The sequence below is a fragment of the Tauraco erythrolophus genome, chromosome 19 (assembly GCF_009769465.1).
Source record: "Tauraco erythrolophus isolate bTauEry1 chromosome 19, bTauEry1.pri, whole genome shotgun sequence".
NCBI classification, from domain to species: Eukaryota; Metazoa; Chordata; class Aves; order Musophagiformes; family Musophagidae; genus Tauraco; species Tauraco erythrolophus.
In genome coordinates this window covers 12,643,915-12,659,367 of record NC_141483.1, presented here as the reverse complement: position 1 = coordinate 12,659,367, position 15,453 = coordinate 12,643,915, and the positions used below count along the sequence as shown (strand labels likewise).

At 40.1% G+C, this 15,453-nt stretch overlaps 1 protein-coding gene across 2 annotated transcripts in view; it reads left to right on the top strand.

Moving 5' to 3' along the window:
• Positions 1-612: 612 nt before the first annotated feature.
• The window catches only part of DNAH10 (dynein axonemal heavy chain 10), a 56,075-nt gene continuing 41,234 nt past the window's right edge, over positions 613-15,453 (top strand). Inside the window, exons 1-17 of one of the 2 annotated variants that reach the window (XM_086623826.1) lie at positions 613-842; positions 3,001-3,100; positions 3,889-3,994; positions 4,735-4,847; positions 5,325-5,550; positions 6,227-6,384; positions 7,117-7,347; positions 7,991-8,181; positions 8,657-8,855; positions 9,613-9,807; positions 10,117-10,287; positions 11,021-11,197; positions 11,567-11,740; positions 12,371-12,540; positions 13,271-13,422; positions 13,829-13,993; positions 14,661-14,868. In XM_086623826.1, the coding sequence (XP_086479952.1) occupies positions 613-842; positions 3,001-3,100; positions 3,889-3,994; positions 4,735-4,847; positions 5,325-5,550; positions 6,227-6,384; positions 7,117-7,347; positions 7,991-8,181; positions 8,657-8,855; positions 9,613-9,807; positions 10,117-10,287; positions 11,021-11,197; positions 11,567-11,740; positions 12,371-12,540; positions 13,271-13,422; positions 13,829-13,993; positions 14,661-14,868 (2,966 nt within the window). Of the gene's footprint in view, positions 843-2,956; positions 3,101-3,888; positions 3,995-4,734; positions 4,848-5,324; positions 5,551-6,226; positions 6,385-7,116; positions 7,348-7,990; positions 8,182-8,656; positions 8,856-9,612; positions 9,808-10,116; positions 10,288-11,020; positions 11,198-11,566; positions 11,741-12,370; positions 12,541-13,270; positions 13,423-13,828; positions 13,994-14,660; positions 14,869-15,453 lie in introns of those variants that run through there. The other variant, XM_086623827.1, reaches the window with a different exon arrangement.

Genomic DNA, 15,453 nt, shown 5'->3' with positions numbered 1-15,453 from the left:
CAAAGCGAGTCGTGCGGAGACCTTGATGGGTAAAAGCCTCAGGAAAAGTCTTTCCCTGTCTGGGTGAGGACTCAAATAAAAGAATCCAACTGCCTACTAGAAATTTTTATCCCAGGTTCTATTTTTACAGTGTGGTCCCACGCAGAGTTTCTACTCCTAGGACTAACTTTTCCATGGGCAATGAAGAATGGATCTCGATCCATCTTTACCTTTGTTTACGTCCTTTCGTGTTATTTTTTGCATCGCTTTGAAAAGGAGGCTATTACCTTGTTTTAACACCTGTGCCCTACGACCAGCGCCAGTTAAATTTTGCACTTGTTTTCACACTCATGCCGAATAAACCCGCCTCCCGGCTCTTCAGCGCCGGCCCGTCCGTCTGTGCAGCCCTTTCCCTGCCCCTGGCGGCGCCGCGGGGGGACGGGCTCGGCCCCGCTCCGCTCCGCTGCGGCTGAGGAGCCGCCCGCCTTTCGCGCCCAGGGGGCCGCGGAGCTGAACGGCCGCCCGTGAGGGACGTTGGGAACGCGGGCGGCGGGCGGGCCGCAGCCGCCGCTCCTCCCCGGCCCGTTGCCGTGACCACCGGGCGGCATCGGGCGGGCCTCGGGGGCCGCCGCCATGAGCCTGGGCGATGTGCGGCTGCAGTGGCTGCGGGACCGGGTGCTCGCCGCGCTGGGGCTGAGCGATCCGGCACCTTTCGAGGAGCTGTTGAGCCGCGGTGGCGGCGAAGAGGCGCGGGCCGTGCTGCGCTTGTTCGCCGGGGGCGATGAGAGCGAGGCGGGCGCGGCGCTGCTGCTGCTGCGGGTCGAGCGGTGCGGCGGGGACGGCGGGCAGGCAGCGGGTGAGGCGCCCCTGGGTGCTCCCCTGGGCACCGGCCGCCCCACAGCCCCTTCGCTGCGTCCTTCCCGCCCCAGCTCCCTGTTTCCCCCTTCCTCAGGCCCCTTTGTCCTGTCTCCTGAGACCTCTCCCCATTGCTGCTCTCCTGACCCCTTTTCCTGCCCTTCCATCCCTTGGGCTGTGCACAGTCCTCCTGAGCCCCTTCTGTCCCACCCGTTTACGGACTTTTCTCCTCTCTGGTTGTGCCTCGGTGGGGTTTACACTGTCCCCACTGTGGAGCAGTCACGCCGTGTGTTCCTGCCGTTTTGTGTGTGTGCGGAGCGGTCATGCCGTGCGTTCCTGCCATTTTGTGTGTGTGCAGAGCGGTCATGCCGTGCGTTCCTGCCATTTTGTGTGTGTGCGGAGCGGTCATGCCGTGCGTTCCTGCCATTTTGTGTGTGTGCAGAGCGGTCATGCCGTGCATTCCTGCCATTTTGTGTGTGCGGACACAGGTGGGTTTGCAGACAAGCAGCAGGAGGAAGGCCCAGATAACCTGTTTCCTCAGCAGCTGACTGAAACAGCCCGCTCTGTGGCGTCGAAGTAGGTGGTTCGAGCGGTGAAAGTGTGGTTGCTGTAGGCCATGCTGCCACGGGGCTACATGTGAGTAGCTAACGTGGCTCTCTTCAGAAGATCTAGCAGCATCTGCAACATCAATGGCTGCTTTTCCTGGGAAAGCAGATCTGATTTTGTAGGTGGTGTGGCTAGTTAATGTTTTCTGAGGAGCTTCTGCCTCAGGACGCTCCTTTGAAAGAAACCTATCCTACTTGGGCTCTTTTGTCTTTTCCAAACAGAGGGAAAGAAGGAGACTTGACTGGGATGAAGAAAATCAGCCCACAAACACAGATCTTCCATCCAGTCTTTGTCTGTGATGTCTTTTGCTGGATTTATGATTTCAGAGTTTTAGAGATTAATTTTATTAAAATAAATAGGATGAATATGTTCCCTTTAGTAGGAATGAATTAATTCCCCCAGTCTTAAGAGTTGCAAGCTCTCCACTTTATTCTGATATAGTTTATTGAGGATAGAAGTGGTGGTCCTGTAAAGAGTTAAGATTGGTCCAGTATTTTAACCACAGCACTGCAGAGAAGCCTTTCACAAAAAAGTTGGAAAAAAATGAAGGAAAAGTGATAGGGTGTCAGAAGAGAGCAATGATTTTCCATGGCTCAGAGATTCCGTTCTCCTCTCTGCTGTCAGTATCTGTGTAAGTCCCACAAGCTTCTGAAACAATTACTTGCAGAAGCAGAGTCATGACCTGGTATTTTGTATCCATAAAATAATTTTGTTTATACTGTGCGAAAAGGATAGGACCATGAAAGTGAAGTGCTGAAGCCTGGTGTGGGTATAAGTAGACTAAAGGAATGATACAATTCAACTTCCCACTCTGCACCTCTGAATCGAGGCAGCTGCAATGCTGCAGATTAATGCTCAAAAATAGTCATACAAGGAGAATTATTATTGTTTGATAATAATATCAGCACACAAAGGGACATGATGTTTCCAGCTGGGGATGCAGCTACGTTTTTCCACTTCTTTTAAGTGTCCGGAAGCCTGTGCTGAAAGGGGAAGAAGACAAGATGCATCATCTGTAAGACAGTATAAAATAAAGTTTGAAATTCTTGACTGGCCCAGGAATTCATGCAGTTATTCTTGTGTTACAGTGTCTTCACCATCACTTCTTGGTCATGACATAACTATGTCATAGATCTGGCATGACAAAACCTTGAATTGCTTTCATTTCCTTTTACAAAGTGGTCTCATCTTGAAACGTCCTAATCTGCTTATTTTGTCATAAAAAATCAGTTGCATTGGAAAATTCTGGTAAAGATATTCTTAATAAAGACCAACCACCTGTGGAATGCAGTATAGTCTCTCGCTTATTTGGATTCGGTTCTTCAAAATTAGTGTTGTCCTATGGGAAAATGTACAGTTAACACCAAGTTTGGATGGCTGCTTGTTGAAAGGTGGTGCTGAAGATGGACGAAAATGCTCAGGCATTTAGTTTGAGAAGAAAATTGGAAGGATCTGTCTTATGTGCATGGAATACCTGTTCTTTGATTGAGTTATCTTGTGTTATTCTTTCTTAGGGATGACTCAGAAAAGCAAGACAACCCCTCTGCAATCTACAGACAGTGAAAGTGCGCCAGGTCACGTATCAGCTTGCTCTAGTGGGTCTGAATTGAGCAAACTGGAGCAAAGATTTACAAGTGACAATATGGAACACATGCCGCCAGTAAGTCTGTTGTATTTCACTCTGTTCTTTTGTGGATATGAAAATGCTGGCTTTCTGATGCAAATATTTCAGTAAAACTGTTAGGCAAGTTAAGGAGCAGGTGCAGAGCAGAACAGAACATTTTGCAAGAACAGGGATTTCCATTCAAAACCAGTGGCTTGTGGTGTGTCTGACATTGACTGACAAGACATCACAGAGGTAATTTACTTGGCAAAACACTGTGATTTTCTATGATTTAACTATGAGTTAATCAGGTACCGCATGAGCTATTCCCAGAGTTGCTTGTAAAAGAGAAGTTGCAGCTAGAATAATTGCTACATAAAGACACTATGGGAGGAGCATGTAAGGAGCACCGAACAAAGTCTTGAGTAGCTCAAGTCTTTTATGTAATTAGATGGTCAGGGTAGAGTCTGGGGTTTCTGACTGAACTTGGTTTATGACTGAGGTGCAGGTGAAAGGCGAGTAGGTGCTTGCACCACATTCCCAGAAAGGGATGGAGGGGCAGGCATTTAAGTGCTGTCTGGTTTCTTACGTTTCAGGCACTGATGCTTTTAGTCATCTTGGTCTGGAAATCAACATTGTTTCCAAGCTGATGATTTTTACTTTTAACTGAGTGATTTTTTAATATTTAATTTATATTAGCAGTTTACTTGGACAGCAATGTGAAGATAATGGAGTTAAACTACTGGTTCTGTCCTGTTTCTCACAGCAGGCAAACATTTTCTTGCTGTTAAAAAACGTGGCAGCAAACAGTAATAGTCATATTTCCTTTTTATTTTCCATTTCAGCTGCAAGAGTGGAAAGTTGACAAAGTGTGTTTTTACACGGCTCTTGATGAAATTCCTGAAGAATTTGTGTCAGATTTTACTGTGTATTTTCTGAGAGACGCCAAAGGTATGCACCCTGAATAACTGCAGTCTCAGCCTTTTCAGTCTTTTAAACAGTATTTCATACTGAGAAAAGGTGATAGTGACTGGGATTCAGGATAGTCCATATCCAGCTTAATTGGGTAGGAATACTCTCGGAGTAGAACCAGGAATCAGGAATGCTCTTCATATGAAGTTTATGGAAAGTTACATATCTTCTGCATTTTACGAGCTACTTTAGCTACTACAGCTGCTAGAACGTGTAAAGTATTTTGAGGATGAGGAGCTGTATGTGAAAGTTAGACCGTAAAGTGATGAGAAGCACAACTGGGGTATCAGACTTCCTGACCTGGCTCAAATTCTGATACACAATAGCAGCATGTTTCATCCTGATAGTTCATACTTTGAGAAAAAAAGAAAGTTATGATAATGTATTTAGTCGTTTTGTGGCAGTTCTGTGCAAGATTTTCCTGGTCTGTCTGTAGGAGTTCAAATCAAGGCCCCTTTTGTTTGAAGAGAAAACCATTTCCTAGCTGTAAGGCTGGATTATAAACAGAGTCAGATGATGATACTTAAGTATTTTTCTGCTCTTTCTGAAGAAGCATCTGCACTACTAAAACCAGCACTAGTTTGGAAAGTGATTTGCATCGAACCTAGTTTATTGCAAACACAGTTTGTTTTATTGGAGTTTTAACTTATTATGGAAAGGGCTTTATGCTTTCTGTATCAAATATTTAGATTTATGTTAATTGTTTGTATACTGTTTAGAAAAACTTACTGAACCTGATGACCTGACTGAAGCTAATGAGGTTCTCAAAGTGATAAAATGTGGCGTACTGACTGATGATACTCTTTTGATGCTAAAGAATGCCATCTCACAGGTAAATGTGTACAGCTTTTGGAGTCTTGAGGGTTCCGATGAGAGATTTGCCCATTTAATATTCTGCTGACCACATGGACTATACATAAGAAATGCTAATATTTGATGAGTGACCTTTGCATGCCAAAATTAAGTTTTTCTTAATCCTTATTTTATATTTTGTTTCCAAAATTTTTGTAAAGATTTGGAGATGGGCATTATTTCTTTTCCTGTCCCTGTATGAGAAACATGTAAGAGTGTGACAGCAGATGCCTTTGGTTTTGTGCTGATAGACTTCTGCAAAAGCATTCTGGAGCTATTCTCCTGCACAACTTGAGGCTGAGAGAATGATGCTGAAGAGGTGAAATGGAAGGAGATGCACTTAAATTAAGCATTGGATATGTTGTTCTAAAATTTAAGTGACTTGCTAATAAGGTGACTTTTATGTTTTCTTTTTCAATATGAACCATCTAATCTGTGGTACCTGCTTGAATTACAGGTGTTTTCACCAGCTCTCTCCTCTAGTCAGCAGCAAACCGAAGGAACTTCCTTTCATCCAAATAGTGAAAACACAGATTCTGAAAAAATGAATTTATCCGTGACTGAGCTTGTAGAAAAGAAAGAACAGCCTGTGGAATACTGTAATAATCAGATGAGGAATGAGATTCAAATGAACAGGGAAAAATTCTTAAGTCTTACTCAGCAGACTCTACAGCAAACTGAAGGTGGGTGTTCTGGCTGTGCCAGCACTGTGGTGTTTAGAGTCCATGACAGCAGAAAGAGGTTCACTTAGGAATGGCTTTATATAGAATAACAAATACATACACTTTCTGGGAAGCTCCAGGCTTGATTAAAGTTTCTTTTTCTGATAACAGTAGTATTTTTACTGCTCTGAAGCACAGCAGGCAGTATGGAGAAACGGAAGAAATCAGTGATAGTCTTTCAAACAGAGTAAGAGTAGGAGAGAGGGTAAACATGCCTCATTGCTTACCAATGTTCAGGAGATTCAGGGCCACAGCAGGGTACAGAAAGCAGTAGACCACATGAGACCTTCACGTGTCGTTTGGTATCCCTTCTGTGGCAGGGGCTGCTGTCATGCCATTAAGGAGAGCACAGTGGCCTACAATAGGCTGATAATCTTCTTCAGCAAAGCCCTAATCCTAATTCTTAGTAGTTTGAGTTAAGGCTTGAAAGCTGAGAGCCTTTCATGTGTTTCTAGGAATACATCTTCCTTTGCACTGTGTTAACTGTGAAGCAACTGGGTGTTTTTTTGCCATGTTCTCACGTAGGCAGAGCACCAAGTAGCTAACAAGAGGGAGGGCTTAAGCCATTTTGGTGATGTCACTTTACCAGTGCTGACTGAACAAGACAGTTAATTCTATGTACTTTTTCTTCCAATAGCAGTTATTAAACTGGAGATGCCAACTGTAAATCTAGATGGAGAAGTCACTCTTCTTGCCACAGTTCCAGAAGTGGTTGAAGCTCTGGAAAGTTGTGCAATGACCTGGCAGAAATTAATATCCACAGCTCTAGAGGAACAACTGAAAAAGGTTCCACAGGTAATGTTGCCTGTAACACCAAGTTTCTTTTATTCCTGGGGACATTCTTCGTTTCCCCACAAGAATCTCTTTGAGTGGTTTGTGCTCATTTTTAATCCATCTTCATGTTTGGTTGTTGGAAAGCCATTTACTAATTGATGTAAAGTAAAACAAAATTAGTGATGAATTGTGTGACTCTGGGAAATAGAATATAAATAGAATATAAAGTGACTCAGTGCAGATCCTACCCGTACAGGATAACTGTGGAAAACTAAGGCACTTTCGATATCTGCACTCTTCAGAAGAGTCATGAAATAATAAAAGCTGCAGAGATTTTTTTTTTCTTAAATAATTGACTATATTTTTGCTTGGAAAAAGTCATCTCCCTCAAAAAAAATAATTCCAATTGTAAGGTTCCACTTCTGCAAACAGTTACATGTATGATTAATACCATTAAACGTACTGAGGGATTTCATGTCTACAAAGATACTTACGTGTAAGATTTTGCAAGCATGACCTCTCCAGCTCCAACTCAGGGATATACCCCCCATGAGCAGTTCCCTTCAGCGTGCGTAAAACTCTCTTGATTTCAAGGATCTTCTTCTATCTGACTTTTTTGCATGGTTGGACATATAATTTTTTTCTCAGCATACAGCCTATTGAAAAGGAGGACCAAATACAATCCTGGTTATAGGTTTTCACTCTTGGATAATGGTAATTTAGAATTTTTATTTTACTCCACATCACTTGTAGGATAATGGTCCCCTTGCAGAAGTTGACCTCTGGCGTGAAAGAAATGATACTTTAAGTGCTCTTACTGAACAGACAAAGCTTCCAGCAGTGCAAAAAGTTTTGGAAATATTACAGGAAGCTGAATCTAAGCATATTGGAGATTTACAGATAGTCTTAAGCGACCTCAGGAATCATCATGTGGAAGCTCTAGATAATATTAAGTTTCTTTCAACTCTTGAGCGCCATTTGAAGGTAGGTATCCTTAAGAAAACTTTGTGAAGTTTTAACTGAAGTTACCTGAATTTGGTTTCTCTGTTGATATAATCACTCCTTGTTTATTTACTTACTTATCAGCAATAAAGAGATCCTCTAGCTTTTTTATATTTAATAAAAAAAAAAAAAGACTTGCTTATTTTGTTTGAGTTATAGTTCTTCTAATATTTGAAAGCAGAAGCAAGAGCTGGGAACAGCTTGGTTTGTAAATCACAGCCTTGGGAGAATTTGATAGCATAGCTGAATTGGGGAAACCAAAGATTTCTCTACTCCATTTTTGATGGAGCATCAATCACTGATTACAGCTGATGTCTCAATTTTTAAGTTTTATTGAAGCTCATCCAAACATCCAAATAAAGAGTTGGACCAAAGCAAATCTTGGGACATATTTTACAGAAAAGAGAATATTAATGAGGCAGGACCTAAAAAACATTTGGAGCAATAGATGCAGATTTGCACATCCTTAACCACTTGGGCACCAGGGTGTTTTCTCGACTGGATTATTTATTTAATAGTTCCACAGACTTTCTTAATTTCAGGTATCTATAGAATAAATATTGGTTTATTGAATATGTGTATTTTCATGACATCGTATTCACAATATTTATAATCCATTTAATAGAATTTAACATATGGCACTGGATTTAATGTTGTCTTGGATACAATTCCTGCACTGATGAATGCCCTGAGAATGGTATGGATTATCTCACGGCATTACAACAGGGATGAACGGATGGTCCCGCTCATGGAACGCATTGCCTGGGAAATTTCAACAAGAGTGTACAAAGTTGTGGATTTACACACACTGTTTAAGTAAGTACTGGATTCCTGTTTAACTAGGCTGTATTTATTCAAAGCTTTGCTTGTTTTAGAGCAAGTCCAGTAGACAACACTTTCATCAAATAGGTTTCAGCATTTTTCACTATCTGGAGTTGTATTAGAAGGTCAATTAATGCAAATTTATTTTGTAATTTTCATATATTAATGAATCAGCCCTGAAGAAATAGGTGCTTGTCCTCTTTTGTCTCGAAAGGACATAAATCAATAAACCCAACAGAATTGTAGTGGTAAAAAAAGTGGCATAAATATAATCAGAATCAGCCCTGAAGTAATATCTCCTTTCAGAATCGGTCACATTGAAAGTTAAGACCTCACAGTTATAGGTTATGCCTAGATCTTTTATAATTAGAAGCTGCTAAGCCAAGGTATGTCAATCCAGTTGAGATATAATTTTCTATCTATAGTCTTTCTATCTATAGTGTCTTAACTGTTTTGATTTGCTTGATAGAGAAGATAGAGCTGCTGCAAAAAAGAAAATAGCAGAAGCCAAAAGAACTCTTGAACAATGGAAGAAATGTTATTTCGCTGTTCGTGCCCAAATTGAAGCATCAGAAAGAGAGCAACACTGGGAATTTGACCGGAAACGTTTATTTGCAAAAACAGATTATATGACTTCGGTCTGTCAAGATCTGTATGATGTTTTGCAGGTAGTAATACAGACAATAAATAAAGGGATTGTGTGATCAGTGTCTTATTCTGTAGGGAGTATTGTAGTTGTTGAAATGTTACCAGCCTTTAGTTTCGTGGGTGGCTTTGTGTTCAAGATGTGAGCGCTGTCTTTGGTTCCAACAAAGCTGCACTTGACGCTCGAGGTGAACCAGCTCTTCTCAAGGTCCTAGTTGAGGAAAGGTATTACTGTGTATGTTGCTGTTGTGAACACACAGACTTGTACAAACTGTTCACAGACCTGAAGTTTTCACGGGTTGCTGGCTTAATGATGCAACTTTAGATAAAATAACTGTTTAAGAATACTATAGTATAAAATTTGACCATATGTGAACCAGCATATCAATTGCAGGATAACATATGAATAGGAAGATGCTATGTTGAGGTGAATTTAAGTCAGTGCAACTAGAAATATATTAGTGGTCCATCAATGGTCGGATGCTATAGTCTGTGTATGTAAAAATTGTGTGTGTGAAAAGTGGAATAAAAAGGAGTGTTAACTGAGTATTATCTGTTTTAACAACTTAATTGCTGGGCCTGTAGAATGTTGTGGTTTTTCCCATAAAACTACTTATTATTTTGTATAGAAATATAAAAAATATAAACCACAGCATGAATTGATTGTTCTCTGAGCTGTTCTTATTTTTTAAAGGAAATAATATCAGAAAGATGTGTTAAATGGCAGAAAAAAAAACCATTAAAAATAAAGCTTTCTGGTGTGTTCTTCTGAATTAACAGATCATTGAAGAGTTTTACAATGTATTTGGTCCTGAACTGAAAGCTGTCACAGGGGATCCAAAGCGTATTGATGATCTAGTGAGAGAAGTAAATGGACTAACTAGTCCTATGGAAGAACTGACTTTTGACCCTTTCAGCATCAGAAGTGCACATGACTGGAAATTAATTATGGAAGAATTTAAAGAAAAAGTTTCAGTAAGTACCACATACTGTGATTTCCCTCCCCCCCACCCTAATTACTTCCAGTATACACATTTCTTCTAGAATATAAACATTTTCATTGGAAGAAAATGTAAGTTTGCGAAAGGAAAGAATATATGAATAAGTATGGCAAATGAAAATGTGAGGAATTTGACCAATTATTTTAAGCCGGTGTTCTGTTTCCAAGTTGGTTTTGTTTATAGTTTCACTTTATCTTGAAAATGGTTCCTTCCTTTCCTGGTTTTGCAAGGTAAATCTCTAGGTGATTTAGAGCTGACTTCTTGGCCTTTTCTCTTTGTTTAGGTTATTGAAGAAGAGACCAAAAACTTTATTGATGAATCTTTTAAGACTCTTCGATCAGCAGAAGCTGCATTTGACATGTTGTTAAACTTCAAACACATTGGCTCTCGTGAAACCATTAAAAAGCAGATGATGATGAAGTTCCATGATGTTTTGGACCAATACTGTAAAGAGGTATTTAATTTAAGGATTTCTTATGTAGTACATTAAGCTCCTTACTTAGTGAAAATCATAAATAGTGTATATACATCTAGATACCTGTATCGTGTCATTTACTATCTGAAAGACTTACAAAATAAACATAAGAATTGTTTTCACTTTTTTTGAACCTATTGGAGAAGCGGTGTGGTTGATTTGTTGAAATGGGTGTGCGTATCTGTGTATGGGAACTGAAAGATGTTTGCATATACTCTGAACGCAGTGACGCTTTTGGCTGTTCCTTTACCTTGTGCACAGCAGTTCAGCAGTAGTCCTTCCTGAGAAAATACATCTTTCACACCCTACGGCTTTCTTGTGATGGACGACAAGTTCGTGGTATGGCCAAAAGGTGTCAAAGATCAACTGTGAAGGCAGAAATAATTTCTGACACGTTGAAGCCTGTATGTTGGAAAGCTTTTCATGTCATAGCGTTTTTCTTGGCTTTTCAAAGAACTCTAAATTGAGTTTAACGATAAAATGTAATCTTTCAGAAAACGCTGCCACAATAGCAGTTCCACAGGATATAGAAATGAAGACATTCCCAGTAATGCAATTAATACAAACACAAGATGGATGAAAAAATAAAAAGAATTGTTTTTATCCCGCTGCTGCAATTGGCTTCAGAGCGTGTGCTTTGTACCAGGTTAGATACTGACCATGGACAAGCAAGTGGAGAAATGATTCTTTGCAATGTTTTATTCTCCTGTAGGTTGAAAATGTTGAGCAAATCTTTGTTCAGAACCTCAAGGATCCACCTTTGTGCAAGAATCATCCTCCAGTGGCTGGAGCAATATACTGGTCCCGATCCCTTTTCTATCGGATCAAACACACTATTATTCGATTTCAAGAAGAAGAAGAGTTGCTTGCTAGTGAACGTGGGAAGGAAGTATGTTAGATCTTTTGATATTTAATGAAAGAAGAAATACTTTATTCATACCCTTCTTCTAAAGATGTGAAAATGCTCTTTTGGGAGGTGAAGTTCCAAGAATGTCTTTGCATGCAGCAAGCCATCTCACATGTGTATTCCAATCAGAAGCTGATTGGGACCTTCCCACTGTTGCCTAGAGAGACGGTGATGGAATCAATGACAGAAATCAGGAGCCTAAATTCTCCACTGCCTGCATTAATTACAAGGCATTACTTGCCCTCTTTTCTAATAAAAGTTAGAAACCGTATTAAGACACCATATTAAGACACGTTAGTTTAACATTTCTCACAGTCTTTAAAATTAGTTACACAGAATTTTCCTTTCTAGGTGAAACAAATATATCTTCAAGTGGCCAAGAGAATGAAAGAGTATGAAGATCAAAAATACAATCAGTGGCGAGTTGGGACAAAACAGATACTCCCACTGTTATTGAAAAATACTCTGCTGACTGTCGTCACTGATGGGGCTCCAACCCATCTTAATCCAGAGACTTCTGAGCAGGTGAGATACGGGAAGATAGTGTGCTAGAATTCTCTGTGACAAAGAGCTGAAACCTATCTGATGGTCAGTGAAATTTTTCTAAGAATAATGTTTTAAACACAGTTTTTGAAAGGAAAATTTCAAAAGTTCTGACCTCAGAATTGTTTGTGGTCCTTTATAAGACATAGTTGCTGAATGACTTGTTTCTCTCTGTGTTCCTCTGTGCTGTAATTCCTGTTAATTTTAGGGGTTTGGTGCAACATCTTTGGGACATTACAACAAAACTTGGGACTGAAGTCAGGTAGAGGTAGGCTGCCAGCAGAGATCATGCAGAATCCTGCTCTAACTAAACTTTTGTCTGACTATGAACTTCCACTGGGATTTCTGTTGTAACTGATTGCAGCAGTATCTGAGCAGAGGTGATTTGGTTTGTTTCTTGTAATCAGCTTTCACTGAAGAGGTGGTTATGTATAATTTCTGAAACTAGAATGCTGAGGTTGCTGTTGCATTTTAAAGGCATTTCCACGAGCTCTGTCAGCCATGACAGACTTTGACCAACCACCGTATCACACGTCTCCAAAAGCTAACCTTTTTCTTGCATTGGAACACTTTGATGTTCCTCTCCTTTCTGCTGTCTTTCTTGTGCCGTAGAGCTCTGTAACAGAGGAGCCTGTCACCACAAAGAAAAATGTCCACTTCGTAGTGAATTTTTCTCCCGTACTCCGAGAGATTATCATCGAAACAAAGTACATGGAACAACTGGGATTTCCAGTCCCAGAAATAGCAAGATATGTGGCATTACAGGAAGACAAATATCTTAGGTAAGGCTGTAACAGAATATCTACTCACATACAGACTTAGAGCAATGTTTCAAGTTATTTCACTCCAAACCAGAATGGGCCCCGAGTCATCGAATTCTGGGAATATGAGAGCTCTTACTGACTCTTTTTTTAAGGGTAAAATTACTAATGGCCATGTTGCACCCAGAAGCTTTTCTCTGGTGCTGTGCATCCTTCACCCTGCAGGATGATATCATACGAATTAATATCTTGTCAAATCCAAGAAAATATGAGGGAAGTAATTTTTTTTGCCAGGAATTGTTAGCGCCGTTTAGATTTCAGCTCACATTTAAACTCACTGTCACTTTCTTCTTGTGCAGCTTTGGATAAGTCACTTTTGCCCAAATTATGACAGACGTTTAGTGCACAGGTATGCCGATAAGAGCCCTAACTGGATATCAAAGTTCACCTGCAGAGTTCACTTATGTGCTTCAAACTGAGGCTGTCTTAAAAACTTTTTCTGAGTTGGAACAGGAGAGGTTTGTCTAGCTACTATTAGAGCCATAGGAAATTTTTCTGTTGTTTTCAATAGGGAATGAATTGCATTTATAATCAATACGTGTTCAGTGGTTATTTCTGCAGATTTTGCTTTATATGAAAGTCTGAATGGAATGATGGAAGTGATCTGCTCTTTGATCTGAGTTCAGAGCTGTATTTCCAGAAAATAATGGGTTTATGTTTTGTTGTTGTTGTGTTTCTTTACACTCCTTAGGTATACAAATGGATTGAAAAAGATGCTGGATCACTATCACAAATTAATGGGAACACTGAACGAAGCAGAAACCAAGCTTCTTGATGACCATATTCAGGAACTCTGGGGACTATTCAAATCAGGGCACAGAAGACTCAAGTGGAACTCCTTAGGTAGTGGAATTACTGTTTTAAAATGGCCTTAAATACTGATTTTCAGTTAAAAAAATCTCTTCAATTCTGCAATCTGTTTTTTATGTCATATCACAGCAATGTATCCCTGAATGCTACATCCTATTGCCACAGTCGGAGTCAGAATAGTAGGTCAGACAAACTGATCCAGGAGGGTATTTTTTATGGTTTTATTATATTTAAAATACTAAGTGAAACGAATAGACACCCTTAGATAACAGCTGTGAGGGAGCTAGATGAAGGAATAGGTGAGAAATCATCTAATCTATGTTTCTGCAGAGCATCAGTTCATCCTCAGAGATAAAACAAATCTGGTTGTGGCAATTGTGATGCATTGGTGAAATATTTGTTGAAAGAAAAAAACCAAATGGTTGTGATTTATTTCAAGGTATTGGTGACTTTATTGCCCGATGTACACAAGCCGTCAGGAAGTTTGAATCACTTGTCCATCGGATTCATAATAATTCTGAAGACATAAGCAACAAACTTCTGTTCATAGAATCAACAAATCTCTTTAAGTTTCCGCTTGCAAAAAATGGTGATGAACTTCCTAGTAAGTCTTTATACTTTCATGTCCAAGCTCTGTGATATTTTATTTTGCTCTATCTGCTACTTTGCATTTTTAGTTGCTACAATCAACCATTTTAATTGTTACCTAGTAGTATTTCATGGTGTAACACAGGAAGCACAAGCAGAGCTTCAGTACCCTAAAGCTGATGGTGTCAATGAGAGACACATAATGATGAGTATACAAACAGATGATTTGACTTGTGATCACTTTCCTCTTAGCTTTCCCTTGATTTTCTTATCCTTCTTGTGTGCAGTAGTGTAGCCTTAGAGCTGCAATCTGCATGGAGTGTCAGCTCCCTTCTGGGCCATCCGAGCTGAACTGGTTTCCTCAGATGGCAGTTGCAGCGAGGCGATTGTCTCCCAGGTCTCCCTGTCACTTGAGTGAGTGGGTGATGGACCAAATTTCTTTTGATGCTTTGTAAGTCTTGCAAAGGTTACTTTCACATCTAATGGTTGGTATCAAATAGTTGAATCCATATAAAATCAGAGGGCTGAAATATTAATAAATTAAGCATTAATAAGTGAAGATATTTTTTATCAGTATCCAAGATCAATTTAATGTTCACAAATAAAGCCCAGCTAATTATTCCAGTATGCAAGTCTGCTAGGTCTCGTGCAGTTAATAATGCTGGTTTTTGTTTCTTTTGCAGAAGCAAAAGCATTTTTTGAATATGTTAAGAGTGAAAGAGCAAAAGATGTGGCACACATGGTTAGAAAGTATACTGCCATTCCACAGCTGCTAATAAAAGTGGAAGGAAGAGTTGCCAGTACGAACAGTGGCAAATCTCCAAAATTAACTTCCTATTATGCATACTGGGAAAACAGGATTTATCAGATGTTGACACAGTTAATTGTGACGTAAGTCAATTGTTTGCTGTAATGGATTTCAGTGTTTCATCTGCAGGTTTTTCTGGATCTGTTGATCAGGATGTGTACTGATACTCTGTTTGAACACCTCAGTGGTTTGCAGTTTGAGATGGATTTGTAGTTTTACTGTTTTTTTCCTGTGAAGAAGGGAGAACTGATAACCCAAATTCTGAGAAAATGGATATTGGCATGTTGTTAGCAGAAGAGAGAAATAATATGTTCTCTGAAGCATATATAGTTGCATATCCCTGGTTTATTTTTGAAATCAAGGTTTTGTTTTACTGAAGAATACGATTTTCAGAACTTGGCGTCTGGGTGCTAGTTGCATCCCTGTTATGCAGGGGACACCAGTACAAGAGCAAAGATTTGTTGGATTTTGCTTGACCTGTTCTGCAGCAGCTGGGGCCAAGGAGAATTCCTGTAGCAAGATATTAGAAAGGCTTATATTGTAAGCAAGATATTTTTACAATAGAGCATTGTAGGGTTATAAAAGCTTCCCAGCCAGCTCTTCTTCTCATGATCCATGACTTTGTAATCTGGTCCACGCTCAGCTGACTTCGTTGTGCTTTCCTGGCT